At 50.3% G+C, this 15,025-nt stretch overlaps 1 protein-coding gene across 4 annotated transcripts in view; it reads right to left on the bottom strand.

The window, feature by feature from the left end:
• The window catches only part of COL4A6 (collagen type IV alpha 6 chain), a 272,827-nt gene that overhangs the window by 2,417 nt on the left and 255,385 nt on the right, over positions 1–15,025 (bottom strand). For all 4 annotated transcript variants that reach the window (XM_045068260.1, XM_045068263.1, XM_045068262.1 and 1 more), the window contains 13 exons: positions 13,718–13,781; positions 12,609–12,683; positions 11,994–12,101; positions 11,793–11,900; positions 11,190–11,261; positions 10,730–10,855; positions 6,912–7,028; positions 6,421–6,582; positions 6,155–6,253; positions 4,403–4,549; positions 3,566–3,682; positions 2,492–2,683; positions 1,479–1,765 (listed from right to left, as the gene is read on the bottom strand). In XM_045068260.1, the coding sequence (XP_044924195.1) occupies positions 1,479–1,765; positions 2,492–2,683; positions 3,566–3,682; positions 4,403–4,549; positions 6,155–6,253; positions 6,421–6,582; positions 6,912–7,028; positions 10,730–10,855; positions 11,190–11,261; positions 11,793–11,900; positions 11,994–12,101; positions 12,609–12,683; positions 13,718–13,781 (1,674 nt within the window). The remainder of the gene's footprint in view (positions 1–1,478; positions 1,766–2,491; positions 2,684–3,565; positions 3,683–4,402; positions 4,550–6,154; positions 6,254–6,420; positions 6,583–6,911; positions 7,029–10,729; positions 10,856–11,189; positions 11,262–11,792; positions 11,901–11,993; positions 12,102–12,608; positions 12,684–13,717; positions 13,782–15,025) is intronic.

The raw sequence follows: 15,025 nt of genomic DNA, 5'->3' as shown, positions 1-15,025 counted from the left end.
ATGCCCAAGTTGGACGCTCAGGGATGGCTTGCTTTACACAGCTCCGGGAGGGTTAGTCTCCTTAGAAGGGATTTTCCTGATATATGAAGTGTCAAATCTTTCCTCATTTTGAACCTCAGATGGAACATGTTCTAGAATAAAGGACACACTACCCTGCCTTACTAATTGGGCAGACGCTGTGTATTTTACACTTGGCACAGGACTCAGGCTTGTTGTTGAGAATGTTGCTTTTTGCGTTGGACAGTTGTGTGCCCAGAGTTCTTAGGCCAGCTTTGAATCATTTTCTCCCTCTTTTCTCCTTCTTAGCAGGCATGTCTTATGGTCCCAAGAGGCTGTACTAGGCAGTCCAAATTCCCACCCTTACAAGTTTTCAGGAAAATATGGATATTCTAGAACACTAGAATTCTGTGAAAAGTAAGAGTAAAGAGATTCTGAGTAAGGACTTAAGAGTGCTCCCTGGAGCAAAACACAGGTGATTTTGTACAACTTTTGTGCTATTCCTTGTGGAAACTCAGGGGCCTTTTTGACTTATTTCCTGGTCTGGGTGGTGGATGGGACAGAAGGAGAGGTGAGGTGACTCTGTATCACATGGGGATAAACTGCCCAATTCACACAGAGCAAAACAAGAAAGTACCTCATCCCAGGTGGGCACACTAACGTGAGGAGGCCTACGGCTTTGGTAATTCTTCAGACACTTTCTCGTCATCTCACCCCTGGCGATCTAGCAAGGAAGCTCTGGCGAGGCAGAGTACTTCAGCAGGGGCCACCCTGGTGTTCCCTGGGAGCGATTCTGGCCCGAAACCTACCTTTTGCTTATTTAATGTCCGACCCCCGACCCCGGATATTCACACAGAAATGCATGTGAGGGAGTTGATGCCTCCTTGGGCTTGCAGATGTTCTCAGCTCTTTCTTACCAAGACATACAGCTCTCCCACCATAGCGGGCAAGCAGCAAAAACCTCAGTAAGGATGTAGAAACAGAGTACACCCTCATCGGAGCCTTTCAGGAGGACATGGCAGCGGCCGGAGGGGCCTGGGACTGTGGGCAGAAGAGGAAGAGCGGCCATGCCCAGCCTGGGCCATGACAGTGTGTCCCGGCCTCGAGGGTGGGGGGCAGCCTCTCCAGGATCGGCTGTCCACCAGGATCGCCTGTCACCTCCCTCCCTCGCTTATGGTGTACCTGAAGCAGGCGTGGAGACGTCAAGGCCTTTGCCTGTGATTCATAGATATTCTCACCCTGGACTGCTAGGTGAAAACCGCTCCCTTCTACTCACTCTCAGAATCACCCATCATTCATGCAGAACTTGGCCAAGGTCAGGCCAAATCTCTTCCTTCACTTCAAATTCTGTGCTTCCTACAACATGTCGCTTGAGCCTGCGAACCTGCCTGAGGGACCCTCCCAGGGTCCCCCTCCCCCACCGTACCCCCACCGCTGTCCTCTGCCTCTACACTGGGGACAGGGGCAAGGCAGGGCCTCACCATGAGGAAGGAGTACCCGATCCAGAGGCTGCGCCAGCCCAGGGGGCACCGCGGGATGGTGACATCCTGGCTGTGCACAGCGATGGCCTGTGAAGGTGCCTCGCACACAGAGCAGCGGCTGATGTACTGGGGGATCTGGGCCTGGCCCACAGGCATCATGGGAATGGGGGCGGTGGTGGAGAGCCAGTAGGATTTGTCATTACGCCCGGCGTAGTGGCACACTTCGTCCATGTTGCAGTAGATGAAGGGCATGGTGCTGAAGCGGGGCAGGCAGGAGCCAGCAAAGCCTGGAAGGAGAGCAGGTGGGCAGAGACAGGTAAGGTGGGGCCGAGAGGTGGGGCTGGGACCGTGCCCAGTGCCACCAGGGCTAGACTGGCCTGGGTGGTATCCAGCTACTTGTCCCAGAGAAGGGACGGCCCTCCTTCCAGGGCTGGAATATCATGCATCCGCTGGCGTCTGTTGGTCCAATCCTATTCTCAACACACCAGGGAAGTTCGAGAATGAAAGGAATCTTTGTCTAAGCCGTGGAAGGACCCCCTAATTAATCTGCTGTGTCAAATCCGCATTGAATAGAGTGAGTCTGTGGTTCAGAGTTGGCACACCTGCAGACAATACAATTAATTCCCGGGTAATTGCTGTTGCCCCACAGGTCATATTATTATTATTATTACTCCTGCTTAACATGCCGAACATTGTCCTAAGCGTTTTCCATTGGGTGATTCATGTAATCCTTATAGCAGCCTCTGAGATAGGTACTAGCCTTAGCTTTGTTTTCGTTTAAGGAGGAAGTGGCAGTTCAGAGAGGTGGAAGAACTCATCTAGGTTTCCCAGCCAGTAAGTGGGAGCGCCAGGGTTTAAACCCAGATATGCCTGACACGGCAGCTACTGCTGGAATCCTGCTACCCAATGGTGGGCCCGCCCCAGGCTGAGAGGACAGAAGAGGGGAGTTCTTGATCCCTGGGGTGGTGGTGGTGGTGGGGGTGACCAAGGCTGGTGTCAGAGCCGGTACTTACCCAGGTCCTGGTTGTGGGCTTTCTCCTGTCCCTCCACGAACAGCAAGCTGTAACCTACCCACAGCTGGCTCATCCCGACAGGGCACAGGGGCACCTGTTCCGACTGGCTGTGCTTCACCAAGGTGTACCCCACTCTCACGCTCTGCCCAGGCACTCCAGCCCTCCCGAAGGGACCCTTCTTCCCTGGAGCGCCTGAGAGGGAGACAGCAGGAAAGAGAGGTAGGGTGAGCCGCTCATAAAGGCAGCCACTGACCTCAGGCTGAGCACCCAGCTGGGCTCACTGGATCCTCACAAAAACCCGATTACCCCGATTTGTAGACAATGAACAGGCTCACAAGTCCCCCAACCCGTGGAGCTGGAATGCCAGCTCAGGCGTATCCAGCCGCACAGTCCCTGTTTGCAAAAGTGTGCTTATCCAGCTCCCCTCCCCCAGCCGCCAGGCCTCCCGTCCTCTATGACGGCAGGAGGGGGCCGAGGGGGCGACTCCTTGGAGCTTGCAGGCTCTCCCAGGACATAACCGGGCCCCTGATGAATCAGAGGCAGCGAAAGCAGAATTGGGATTAGCGGGACAAAAATCCCACCAGTTCTCCTGCCCATGGAAGATGTGGCTAGTTAATTGTACCCCTTTATCCACGGAGTCTCAGAACTGGTCTCTGCGCAGGACAACTGATTTGCCATCCCTGTTACCAAATGGGAAGTAAGTAGCAGCCATTCTTCATCTCAGACTTTCTTATGCCTTGAACTACCCCTTTCCCATCCATGTCAGAATCCCAGGGTAGAAGAGGGGAAGTGCAGGGCCAGGGGCCAGGCTAGAGGACCATCATAGCTCTCAGAGAAGAGAACCCAGAGAAGGATTTGGAAGGAGTCCTTGGCCTTCCGGAATGTGGGGCTCTCATCCTTCCCAGGCTCAGAGGTGGATGGGAGCGAATGAAATGCAGTCTGGTTTTCCAGGCTCCTTTCAGTGCCAGGCTTTACTGCCCCATTTCCTGTTTCTCAGATTTGAGATTCTGGCTCACTCCAAATCCCCCTACCCTCATGGAAACCCTCAGCCCCCTGGTGCTGACATCACCACACCTTCAAATCCTGGAGGGCCTTGCAGTCCAGGAAGACCAGGGTCACCGAGAGCCCCAGGCGGGCCGGGGAGTCCGTTGAGGCCATCTTTGCCAGGGATGCCAGGTAAACCTTTGGAGCCTGCAAGGAGAGAAGGCCAGCAGCCGGGACTCAGTGTGGGAAGTCCTTGAAAGCAGGCCCCAGGGAAAAAGGACTTGTGTGTTATGCCCAGAACTGACCAGGAGAGGGCGCACTGACCATCATGTTAGAGCACTCCTGGGCTGAGCCACCTCTGCTAGTTCTTAGCTTCCTGGCCTGGCTTCTCTGTCCTGGGACCACTGCTCTGCACTTAGCCCTTCTGAGCCCCTTCACACCTACTCCTCCCTTCCTCTCATTCTCCTCACTATGCACAGAATGCACAGAAGCTGTCAGAGTCCCATGTCAGAGATGAGAACACCTGCACCCAGACAGACTACTCACTTACCGGAGCTGGTGCATCAGCTGGGATTGGAAGCTAGGATTGGAAGCTGGGTTTCCTGACCACCAATCTGCACGAAGCCTCGGGCTTTGTCCATGGCTCTTGACCTCCCACCACACTTCCTCCTTCCCTCGGCAGCACAGTAGAAAGGGAAGTGCTACCCTGCCTGGAGTAGCTGCTATGTTCTGGCCACACATGTTCTAAAGCCAAGTACTTCTGCTGACCTTGCTGCCCCCGCTTCCCAACAAGAAGTTCAGGGGCTTTGTGAAGGAATGGAGGAAATGCTCTGAGCTGGAGATCCCAGCCAGTTGCTTCAGCGTCTCAGCCAAGGCCGTCTTAACTCCCCTCCCCGAGAAGTCCCCTGTCGCTGGCGCTCTTCTAACCTTGGAGGCCTACAGGGCCTTGAACCCCAGGGTCTCCCATGAGGCCAGAGATGCCATCGATGCCTGGTAGACCCATGGGTCCAGGAGGAACCTGAACTGCTTCTGTAATTGGTTTTTGTCCAGGAGCACCGCGGGGTCCAGAAAAGCCTGGGGACAAGCGGGAGAGATGGAAATATCAGGTGGAGGCAGAGGAGGCAGCCAGCACAGGGCCCCAGAAGCTTGCTTTCCTGCCTGGCCATCACCCGCTTTCAGCCTTTGCTGTTTGCCCCCACAGTCCCCACTGGATCCATCCAGAAAGACTGTCACTATCCTTTACGTGATGTCCTCTTTACCCACCTACCTCCCCAGTGAACTGGTAACTTCTAGAAGGCAGGGAGTGGGTTACATTCATCATGTTTCCTCAGGGTCTGGGACATGGTTTCCTAGGGCCTGGGACACGGTAGGCTAGTCAGGACACATCTGTGGCCAGTGAGGTGGCCTGAGCTTTCGTCTGGGGCTGGCGTCACTGGTTTGCTCCCTCACTGGTTAGAGCACAAGGCCAAGGAGGCCAAGGGGAGGAGTCCAACCTCAGAGATTCAGCTGGCACCACAGCCTAGGACCCTAAGCCTGGTCTGCCAATTTACGAAGAGACACATGAGCTGATTTGCTTACTATTTCACTGACCAACTATTTTTCAAGTGCCTGTTATAGGGCACACCCTGATAGTCTGAGGCACAGAACGTTGTGGAGATTACGGTCTTGTGAGAAAGATGGGAGATGCATAACCTGAAAAATACCATTCGTCTCCCTGCAAGTTGTGAGAAGCGCTACAAAGGAAATGAACAGCTCAGTGACAGTGACACAGACTGTGACGGTGAGCTGAGGGGTTCCTGGGGTGGAGAATCTGCTTGAGAAAGAGTAACAAGTGGCCTCTTAGAAGCAGGGACATTTAAGCTGAGACGATTAAAGATGAGAAGGAGCAGGGGTGGAGTGGAGGGCAAGAGGACTCAAGGAAGTAGACCTCACCTGTGCAAAGGCCCTGGGGTCAACTGGGTTGGCTAAATGAAAGAGGCTGGTGTGGCAAAGAAGGGGAACAGAAAAGAGGAAGGGCTGATGATGGGGATGAAGAGGGAGCTGTCCCATGGGACTTTGGGAACCACAGTTCATTGCTCTGCTATGGGAGGCCAGTGGAGGATTTATGTCTTACAAGATCTGACTGCTTCATGGAGCAATGATTGTTGGGGGAGCTGTCCAACAGGGGAGGAAGCCATGAGGCCAGTTAGCAAGTCACTGCAGTGATTCCTTTGAGAACTGGCTGTGCCCTGGACCCAGGTGGCAGCCAGGGAGGGGCTGAGAGGTGAGCAGATGCACACATATTGAGGAGAAGCAGCCCACAGGGTTTGCTAACAGTTTGGGTGTGCATGAGGGGATGGTGGTAAAGGATGGAAAGAGTCCTTCATTTCCAGAATTGAGCCCATGGCTACGTGGCGACGAGTGCAAACCAAACTGAATGTGTCCGCAGAGGCAGAAAGAGTGCAGAGGGGACATCAGCGGCTGGACCCATGGTGGTAGTGACCTTCAGTTCCAGAAGCGGCCGGGGGCAGCGATGCCCCAAGCTGGGGAGATACCCTTCCTGGGGGAGCTTCATTCAGCTGCCTCAGACATCCAGGCTTTCTTGGTGTGGTAAGCAGTGTAGGTAGGCTCCTGTAGGTTCGTGACCCCCAGACCCATCCCTCGAGCTCGGGAGCATCCAGGCACGTGCTCTCAACTCACCTCTGGGCCCCAACTTCCCCTTCATTCCAGGAAGTCCTGGGTCTCCAGGTGGCCCAACTTTGCCTGGAATCCCCATGAAGCCAGGCTCACCTCTCATGCCTGGCAAAGTCCAAGGGAAAGCAAGTTAGGGTCTGGCACGGTGGTGCAGGTAGGGGACAGCGGGGTCGAGACTGGGCCGATTTGAGGGTTGGAAGGGCATGATCAGGAAGGGGCCATCTCTAACTGTGGAGTGGGAAAGGGCCCAACAGCCAGCCGTGCAGCCATACCTTTCAGTCCTAGCTCTCCAGGGAGGCCGGAGAAACCTGGAATTCCTTGGTCTCCTGTGGGCCCTTGAGGGCCAGGAACTCCAGGGAAGCCAGGGTCTCCAGGGTCACCTTGATCAGAGGATGGCCCAGGGGGCCCTGGGGGCCCCGGGGAGCCGGGGCGGCCTAAGGATAAGATCAGAAGAGGAATGAGGGCAGATGAGCTGGAAGCGGCCACCACCAAAGGCCTTGGGGCTGCTAGGAAGCCAAAGCCTATTCCCAGGGCAGAGAATGTTCCCTTGCTGTATGTGGGGTCCCAGTGCCTGGACCTTCCCAAACCCTCCAAGCAAATGCAGCCCGTTCCAGTCCCCTGTGTCCCTGCTGGGGGAGGGATGTGGGGGCCAAGCAGGCCCATGTATGTCCAGCAGTAGGAATGCGGCTGGACTGTATCAGGACCTCTCCCAAATCTGGACAAAAGGCAAAGGCCAAACCTCTTTGGGGCTTCCTGTCTTTACCTCGCTCTCCATCTAGGCCTGGTCGCCCAGGGTCGCCAGGCTGTCCCACTATGACTGAGGGCAAGGAGAGGCCTGGGGCACCGGGCAGACCAGCAGGACCCTGGAGACCTGGGAAACCTGCAAAGAATAAATGAAAGGTGCCACTATGGGCTTGGTATGGTCAGGCATTTCCAGAGAAAATGGAAGGGGGCGGGTGGCAGACCGGCGAAGGGCAGCAGACACACAAGGTCACAGTGATTCCCTGTTCTCGCCTGCCCCACGCTCCCTCCTCCACAACACCCCCACCCCCAGCAGGTGCCTCGGTTCCTCCTCGGGATGGAGCTTTGGAAAGTTCTAGCTCTCAGTGTCACTGGAAATGGAAAAATTTCAGACAGATTTCCCTCAAACGGGGAAGAAAAGAAAGCATGACCTGGAACTGAAGTTTCCTGAAGTGTTTTTAAACCTCCTGGCCCTGTGGCACATTTTCATTGAATTAGCCAGTTATGTCTGGGGCTCCCCAGAGAAAGTAGAAGGGGTGAGGTGGGGCATGGGCTCCAGCCAAAACAGCCGCCTGCTGGGTCTGAGTGGAAGTCCCAAGAGGGCTGCAGCTACCAGTGTCTTCTAGGGCTAATTTCTGGGTCTTCTAGGTAAACTGGAAAATACTTTTACAGACAACTCATGATATCAGCTGGATGCTTGCATAATTTCTCTATACCATATCCCCTCCCCCCTTCTGATCAAAGAAAAAAGCCATTTATTAGAGTGGATACAAAAATACTCATCTGCTCTGATATTTTTTACGTGTTTTCCATTTGTGCAACGATTTCTACTACAACGCTCAAAACCAGAAAATTTCAATGGATGACAGATTTATTGAATATGCACACAAAGACATGCGTGGAGTCTTGGTCGGAAATCGCATCAAAGCCATACGTAAAATGTTGAAGTCCGTCTTAAACTTGTAGCATAAAAGAAATGTATTTATTATTTTGGCATACTCTAGAATACATTCCAAGGAAGAGAAATAGATTCCACTGGGTGATCAACTATTCTAGTGCTTGAGATGATTTTTGTTTGTAACAATAAAATCCAAAAATGCTAATGTTGAATTTTCGTTTTTCTGATGAAGAAAGCCAAAAATACTAAGGTGGAACTTCTTGTGCTTCATTAAAGAAATAGTGAATCCATAAAAATGCATAAAGAAAGATGGCAGATGGGTGAATTCCGGTGGTTTTTACAGCTCATTAGTGAACTGAATGCAGATGGAACATAAAGGACAAAAAAGTAAATTTCAAGAAAAGGCTTATTCAATTATTCTAGGTCTGGAAACAAGACAAAAGAAAACAAGAAAAAACAGTTGTAAAGCCATGTGGTGCTACTTCTAAGTATGGTCAGTTACGTCTCGATGAACCTTTCAAGTATTTTTCTTTGTCACAAAGATAAACATCTGAAAAGAAAGACATATTGTGTTTTTTCCTGAAAATATAGCTTTATATATACACATACATATATTTATATATATATATATATATATATATAGTGAAATGAAGCAAAAAGCAATAAGCAAGACACCAGATGGTACTATGGGTAGCACACAGACTATAAAAAGCTCCCATAGTAGTTTTTGGAGGTGCCTTCTCTTTTAACCTGTTTCTTGAGTTTTGAATTCCACCAATTTAGCATTAAAACTGAAATACAGGTTCTACTGATCTCAAGTAGTAAAAAAAAAAAAAAAAAAGTTCACGTATTTCTTTAACAATGAGGCACTTTAAAGGAGTATATGAAAATGCTGGGTGGCATGTTTTTCCAACTCATTTGAGTGTCCAAGACTTAAGCCTAGATACACAAGTACAGCCTCTAAATATTTAGTGCAAATGAGAAAATGAATGGTGGGATTCAAAGTTATTTAGATAAAGGTATTTTAGGACAGGGACTGGTTTAGGAAGTTTGCTTTGGAGTAAGTCTTCATTTTACACTGATTTCTACAATCATAGCAGAGATAGGTTTCTATGGGAGGAAGATATTTGCTGTGTACTTTTAAAACCACGTTTTAATTAGATATTGAGAGGAGCAGAAGAATATTTATAAATAGCAAGTAAAAAAAAATCACCCAGATAAAAATGAGCATCTCTGTTCCAACCACTCAGTTTAAGAAAAAGAAGAGGGCATTACCTTTGCATTTCCTTGCATGCCCTTCACAGATCCTCCCTTCCAAGGGGCAACCACTCCTCAATTTTGTGTTCCACATTCCCAGTTTGAACACATGTATCTGTGTCCTTAAAAGATATATTGCTTGTTTTCATTTATTTATAAATTGGTCAGTGGAATCATACCCAATGTCTTTCTCTGCAACTTGGGTTTTTGTTTGTTTATTTGTTTTTTTCTTTGTTTGTTTGTCTTAAATCAACATGGTGTTCCTGAAATGTAGGCATCTTCACATGTGCTTTTTACTACATTTGTCACTGTGATTTTCTTATTACCACAGAGAGTCAAAGGAAATGGATAATTTAATGACTAGGCATCCATAGTCAAGATGGGAAACCATCTGGGTTTTGCTTCTATCCGGGCCCCCTCTTTCTACCTCCTGTGAAAAAAGCCACACTCTCTGCCTATAGGCTCAGACCCTGCGGGAGCCCCCACTCGGGAGAAGCTGCTGGCTTTCAGAAAAGAACAGGTTGGTCCAGACCAAAAGAAAGAGGAAACACAGAGAGAGCAGATGCACCAATATAAAATTCACTAGAAAATGAATTAGTGTAGGAATTAGTTCCTGGAAAACAGACACGCATTATACAAACATGCACATAAATAAGAGGCAGGGGGCCCTCAAGCTCCACAAGCAAACGGAGGTGCAGAACATTTTGCAAATAGGATTGCCCTGGGAATACATCATGATATAACGGACGTTTCTTAAGCACCTACCATGTGCCAGATGCTGTGCTAAGTGCTTTCATACCTACTACCTCACTCCTCATTGGTTCCTCACCAAACCTGTGCAGTCGATTCTCTTATTATGCCCATTTTATAGAAAAGGAAAATTAAGAGTCCGTTGAGGACCGAGGGGTGAGTCATTTCCTTGTTCAAGGTCATATAGCCAGTGTGGGGTAGAGCTGGAATTTGAATCCAGCAGTCTGACTTCAGAGTCCATACTCCTAGGTAAGATGCTACACTAAATTTGTTTCCTGTCTTACATCGAGTGCCTTGTATCTGGGTCTTAGGAACATTCCCAAGGAGAAGGAGAGAATCAGAATTCATTTTCACCATTTATGAGGTTGGGAAGGGAAGGCTCAGAAGGAGACTTCAGATGACACCATGAGTCAGGGGCTGAGATGAGGGCAAAAACTGCTTTCTAGTAAACCCCACAGATCCTGAGTGCCTGGGGAGTGCCTATCCTACGGAGACATTTATCCTCTTAGTCTTGGGCTCCTTCCGGCAGCCATGCTGTCTTTTAAGGACCCTGGCAGTGGCGCGCCATCCACCCCGGATGTTGAGGAACTTCTGGCAAATCTCTTGCTAAGTGGACAAGCCCTGTCCCTCAAGACCGTTAAAGTCAGGCCCTGGCCAAGGGTGCAAGAGAGACCCTGGGGTTAATAAGGGAGAGCAAGAGGGAATAAGGAGGCTAAAGGGAGCTCACTGGACTTCTCTCCCTGACATGCCTTCTGAAAAAGCCCTAAGCATGGCCCCCAGCTCAGCAGTCAGTTCCATTGAGTTCCATGATCCCTAGGGACATGAAGATATGCACAACTCAACCCTGTGAGCCATGTGGCCCTGAGGAGCCCCAGCCTTGACTCCCTGGCCGGGCCTTACTCAGCTTCTACAAGGCTTGACTTGGGCTCACTTACCTCGGCCACCTTTTTGTCCTTTCATTCCTGGCTTCCCTGGGGCTCCGAGGCCAGTTCCTGGAGAACCTCTTTCCCCTTTGGGACCAGGCAGGCCAGCTGGCCCAGGCACGCCGGTTATACTAGGTCCTAGGAGGAGATGCAGACAGAGGAGGGACAGAACTCAGTGCAGCTGAGGCCCTCCTGCCTAGCTCACAGGCTCAGGGACTGTGGGACACATGCCAGAACAGGAGTACTTAAGTAACGAGGAGGAGAGCTCATTCTGGGTAGAAGGACCAACTTCTTGCCCCTCCTCCTTCCTCCACACATCAAGGCACCTCAGACCGGGACAGGAGGGGGCTGGCAAGGAGATCTATGAGCTGAAGGATATGGGATATCCTACAGTTGAGAACTCATGGCCAGCCCCCGCCAGCCTTCTGGAAGAGATGATGCTCTCCTTCTTGCCCTTGAGGGTCTTCCTCACCTGGATTTCCATGGGTTCCCTTGGTTCCTGGAAGCCCATTCAGTCCATGTAAACCAGGAAGTCCAGGGAAACCTGAGGAGACCGAGTATCAGAGATGGCTCCAGCAACTTCTGAATCATGATGGGTCAGCCAAAGGTCCTGCACCCCAGGGCCTTGCGAAGTCCTCATTTTAAAGGTCCTGGTCTTTTTGGAGGCATTACTCAATGCTCTAAGGGAGAGAAGACCGTTCCCTAACCTCCACCCTAGCACTTCCTGACTCTCCTTAGTGACCCATACAGCTTTAAGAGAAGGGTGGTAGATGATTCAGTCTCTTTGAGAACACAGTGTGGCAATGCCAAGACCTAGAGGAGCCAGCAGCCAGAGACTCGCTGCCCATCCCTGACACCTGGAAGACTACGTGTGCCAGGACGACAGCCTTTCTCGCTAACTCTTCTCTCCACGTATTCCATGTTCTCCTCCTCCGATTATCCATCATGTGACCCAGCCAGTGACTCCCCTGGAAATGACTTGCCTCCAGAGAGTGTCTCTTAATATAAAGGAATTGCTGTCCTTTTTCTGAGGGAAAAACCCCTTTCCCCATGACCTCCTCTCAAATACACATACCTTTGGTTCCCATTAGGCCAGAGGGTCCCAGGGGCCCAGGTGCCCCTGGATGGCCTGGAGAACCCGGAAACCCTGGATTTCCTCTCATGCCTGCAGTCCCGGGGAGCCCTGAAAGAGAAAACAAGGCAGGAGCTCAGACTGGACCATGGCTTGAAGCCAACCCTCAGTTTTTCAGAATACAGTCATCAGGTGGCACGGTACCTGAAGATCCAGGAAGGCCAACATCTCCAGAAATCCCAACATTCCCATCTTCACCTTTGCTTCCTGGGAAACCCACATCACCAATGATGCCATCTGTTCCTTTCATGCCTACAAAATCAAGAAAAATGCTGAGTGTTCAGGCCCTGTTTCAGGCACCATGTTTCTTCTAGGGAGAGAGGCAGCAGGAAAGGAAATCTACTTGAAATCTCAAGAGAGTCAGGTCCAGTGAAAAGCCTCTGAAAAATATGGCAATGGTAGCTGTCTTTGCATTTGCAAGGTGCTGCCCACTAAGGTAAGTCAATGTGTTCTGAGTGCCCCCATAAGGAGCGGTAATGGGTGGAAATGACTGAGAACCAGTTTAGATAACTATAAACCAAGGAAGGGAAGCCATTATCCCAATGGTCTTACTAGACTTACCCCATGAGTCTCAAGGGAAAAGTAAACTGGTTTGCTTGGGGAAACTGTGGGCTGCCTTGAGTAGATATGTGTCAGGGTAGAAATTTCTCTGCACTGGATAGAAGTTATAGAACTTGGGGGTTGACCTCCCCAATTCCTCCTGATCCTCAGTTTTGAGGAGTCTCTGAGACACGTGAGATAAAAGGACAGAAGGCTTACCTTTAAAACCAGACTCCCCAGGTTGTCCCTTGGGTCCTGGGCTACCGGAAATTCCAAATGTCTGACCTTGATCTCCTGGGGATATGAAGATATTGTCCAAGTGGTTAAGAGAAGCTAGACCTCATTTTGCAGCAAAGAGATCTTTTGATGGCAAAACCTTTTCAGATTCAATGTAGCCAGAGGTGATCTTTGACAAAAGTATGCACTGGGCAAAAGCAACCAATCACCAAAGAAAGGCTGGGATGCTATCAGGCTATTGGCGAGAAATGCTGTTACGTGAAGCATATCTCCACTGGGAAAACATCGCTAGGTTCAGTATGCGCAGAGAAAATGGAAGGAAGGGTGCTAAAACATCACCAGAATGAAACAATGATGATGGCAAGTATGGGAAATTTTCCTGCCCTGTGAACTGGGTTCAGCAAGGGAAAAGACTGTCTTGAGCTGAGGCCCTCCTCTGCTGCTGAGTTTGGAAGGCAAGTGGGTCAAACCACTGTTTGTCACACATGTTTGAGGAGCAAAGTCTGAGAAGGGGGCTTGGCCAAAGAGAAAAGGTAAATCAATTCACTTCCCTTTGAACGCCGAGTTTCCTTCCCCAAGAACCCTGAGCCTGCTAGAAATCCACCTTACTCTGGAAACACCCATTAAAAGAGAAAATGCTCCTCAACTTTTTTTTAAAAAGATATTGTTATGTTCAGTTAGCCAGCATATAGTACATCATGAGTTTCTGATGTAGTGTTCCATGATTCATCAGTTGTGTCCAACACCCAGTGCTCATCACCACACGTGTCCTCCTTCGTACCCATCGCTGGTTACCCCAGCCCCCCACCCCCCTTCCTTCTGTAAACTTCAGTTTGTTTCCTGGAGTCCAAGTCTCTCATGGTTTGTCTCCCTCTCTGATTTCTTCCCATTCAGTTTTTCCCTCCCTTACCCCTGGTCCTACGTGCTGTTCCTTATGTTCCACATATGAGTGAACTCATATAATTGCCTTTCTCTTTTTGGCTTATTTCACTTAGCATATGTACAACGGACTATAACTCAGCCATCAGAAAGGATGAAGGCCCACCATCTGCATCAACATGGACAGGACTGGAGGGGATTATGCTCCTCACCTTTTGAACCTGGGAGACCAAATGTTCCTGGGAGTCCGGGAGCTCCACGAAGGCCCTGTGAACCCTTCAAAGCAATATAGAAATCATTATTTCTGCCCGGAGCTCGGGGCCTTCCACACTCTCGCCTCCCACCCACCCCTCACCTTCCCTGAACCACTGCCTAAGAAAGGTCTACTGTGTATGCTGTGGCGGGGCGGGGGGGGGGGCATCCTGCGGAAGGGAAGGTGATGAGCCAAGGGTGGAAATGCGTAGTCAGGGTTTTTAGGGGAGGGACACTATCTGCAGATTAATCCCGGTCCCATCATTCATAACTTCCCAACGGCTATCAAAAGGAGAATCTTGGGAAATCAAGGTGTGGCTGTTGTAACAAGTCTCTTTAAAAATACAGGACATAACCGTCCAGCCAGATGTTTGGTGGTGCCCCCTGCAGACAGTCGGCTATCGCCCCCCATGTCAAAGCTCTGGAGCCATGATGCATAAGGAAAAGGATTGCTTCGTGGGGAAAGCAACAGCCCTCAGCTGCAGGTTGTGCAAGCTTTGGGTCCCTGCAAGGAACCACGTAGCAGGCAGGCTGTGCGCAGGTCCTGGAGTCTGCATTTGGGTTAATGTTACCATTTTTATAGAAATGCTTTCCCACTTTGACTCCATCCATCCAAGGGGTGGAGGAGTCAGGATCATCCAGCTAAGAATGTTTTCCTTTGCAAATGCTTCTGGGATGTGTGTGTGTGTGTATGTGTGTGTGTGTGTGTGTGTGTGTTCTCTCCATCCCAAGGCCTGCTGCTTTTAAAGGGATGGAATTTTGCCTGCGAGGAGTGCAGGTATTCTAGAATCCACTTCATTTAGTCCCTTCAGTACTGCTGCTATGACGGCTACCACTTATTGAGAGCCCACCATTTGCTGGATACCAAGCTAAGCACTTTACTCAGATCAGCTCATTTAATTTTCACTGCTATCAGAAGGAGGTTTGAGTATCTTTTCCATTCTGCGCAGATGAGAAAAGCAAGGTTCAGGCAAGGTAAGCAATATGCACAGAATCATAGAGCTCATGAGCACGGGAGCAGAGATTCGAACCCAGCTCCCTCTTATGGCTATGCCTACCTTATTGCCCTGCCTTTGAAGAGCTCAGACAAGCTGATTTGATTACTTGCCATTTGTCAGCAATGACCTTTCTAAAATCACAATGTCCAGAGCCCTGTACCAAAGTCTTACAATGCGCCTAGCTCAAGGTTGGGGCATTGGGGGGAGGGATGCCAGCAGTGGGGTGCAGACTTCTAGAAGAGCTTGTAAGGACTTGTTCTCAAGGCCTGA

Source organism: Mustela putorius, unplaced genomic scaffold (genome assembly GCF_011764305.1).
Source record: "Mustela putorius furo isolate JIRA1106 unplaced genomic scaffold, ASM1176430v1.1 tig00003901_pilon_pilon_pilon, whole genome shotgun sequence".
Lineage (NCBI taxonomy): Eukaryota > Metazoa > Chordata > Mammalia > Carnivora > Mustelidae > Mustela > Mustela putorius.
Note: the sequence above shows the minus strand (reverse complement) of the source record. Positions and strands in the feature narration are given on the sequence as shown.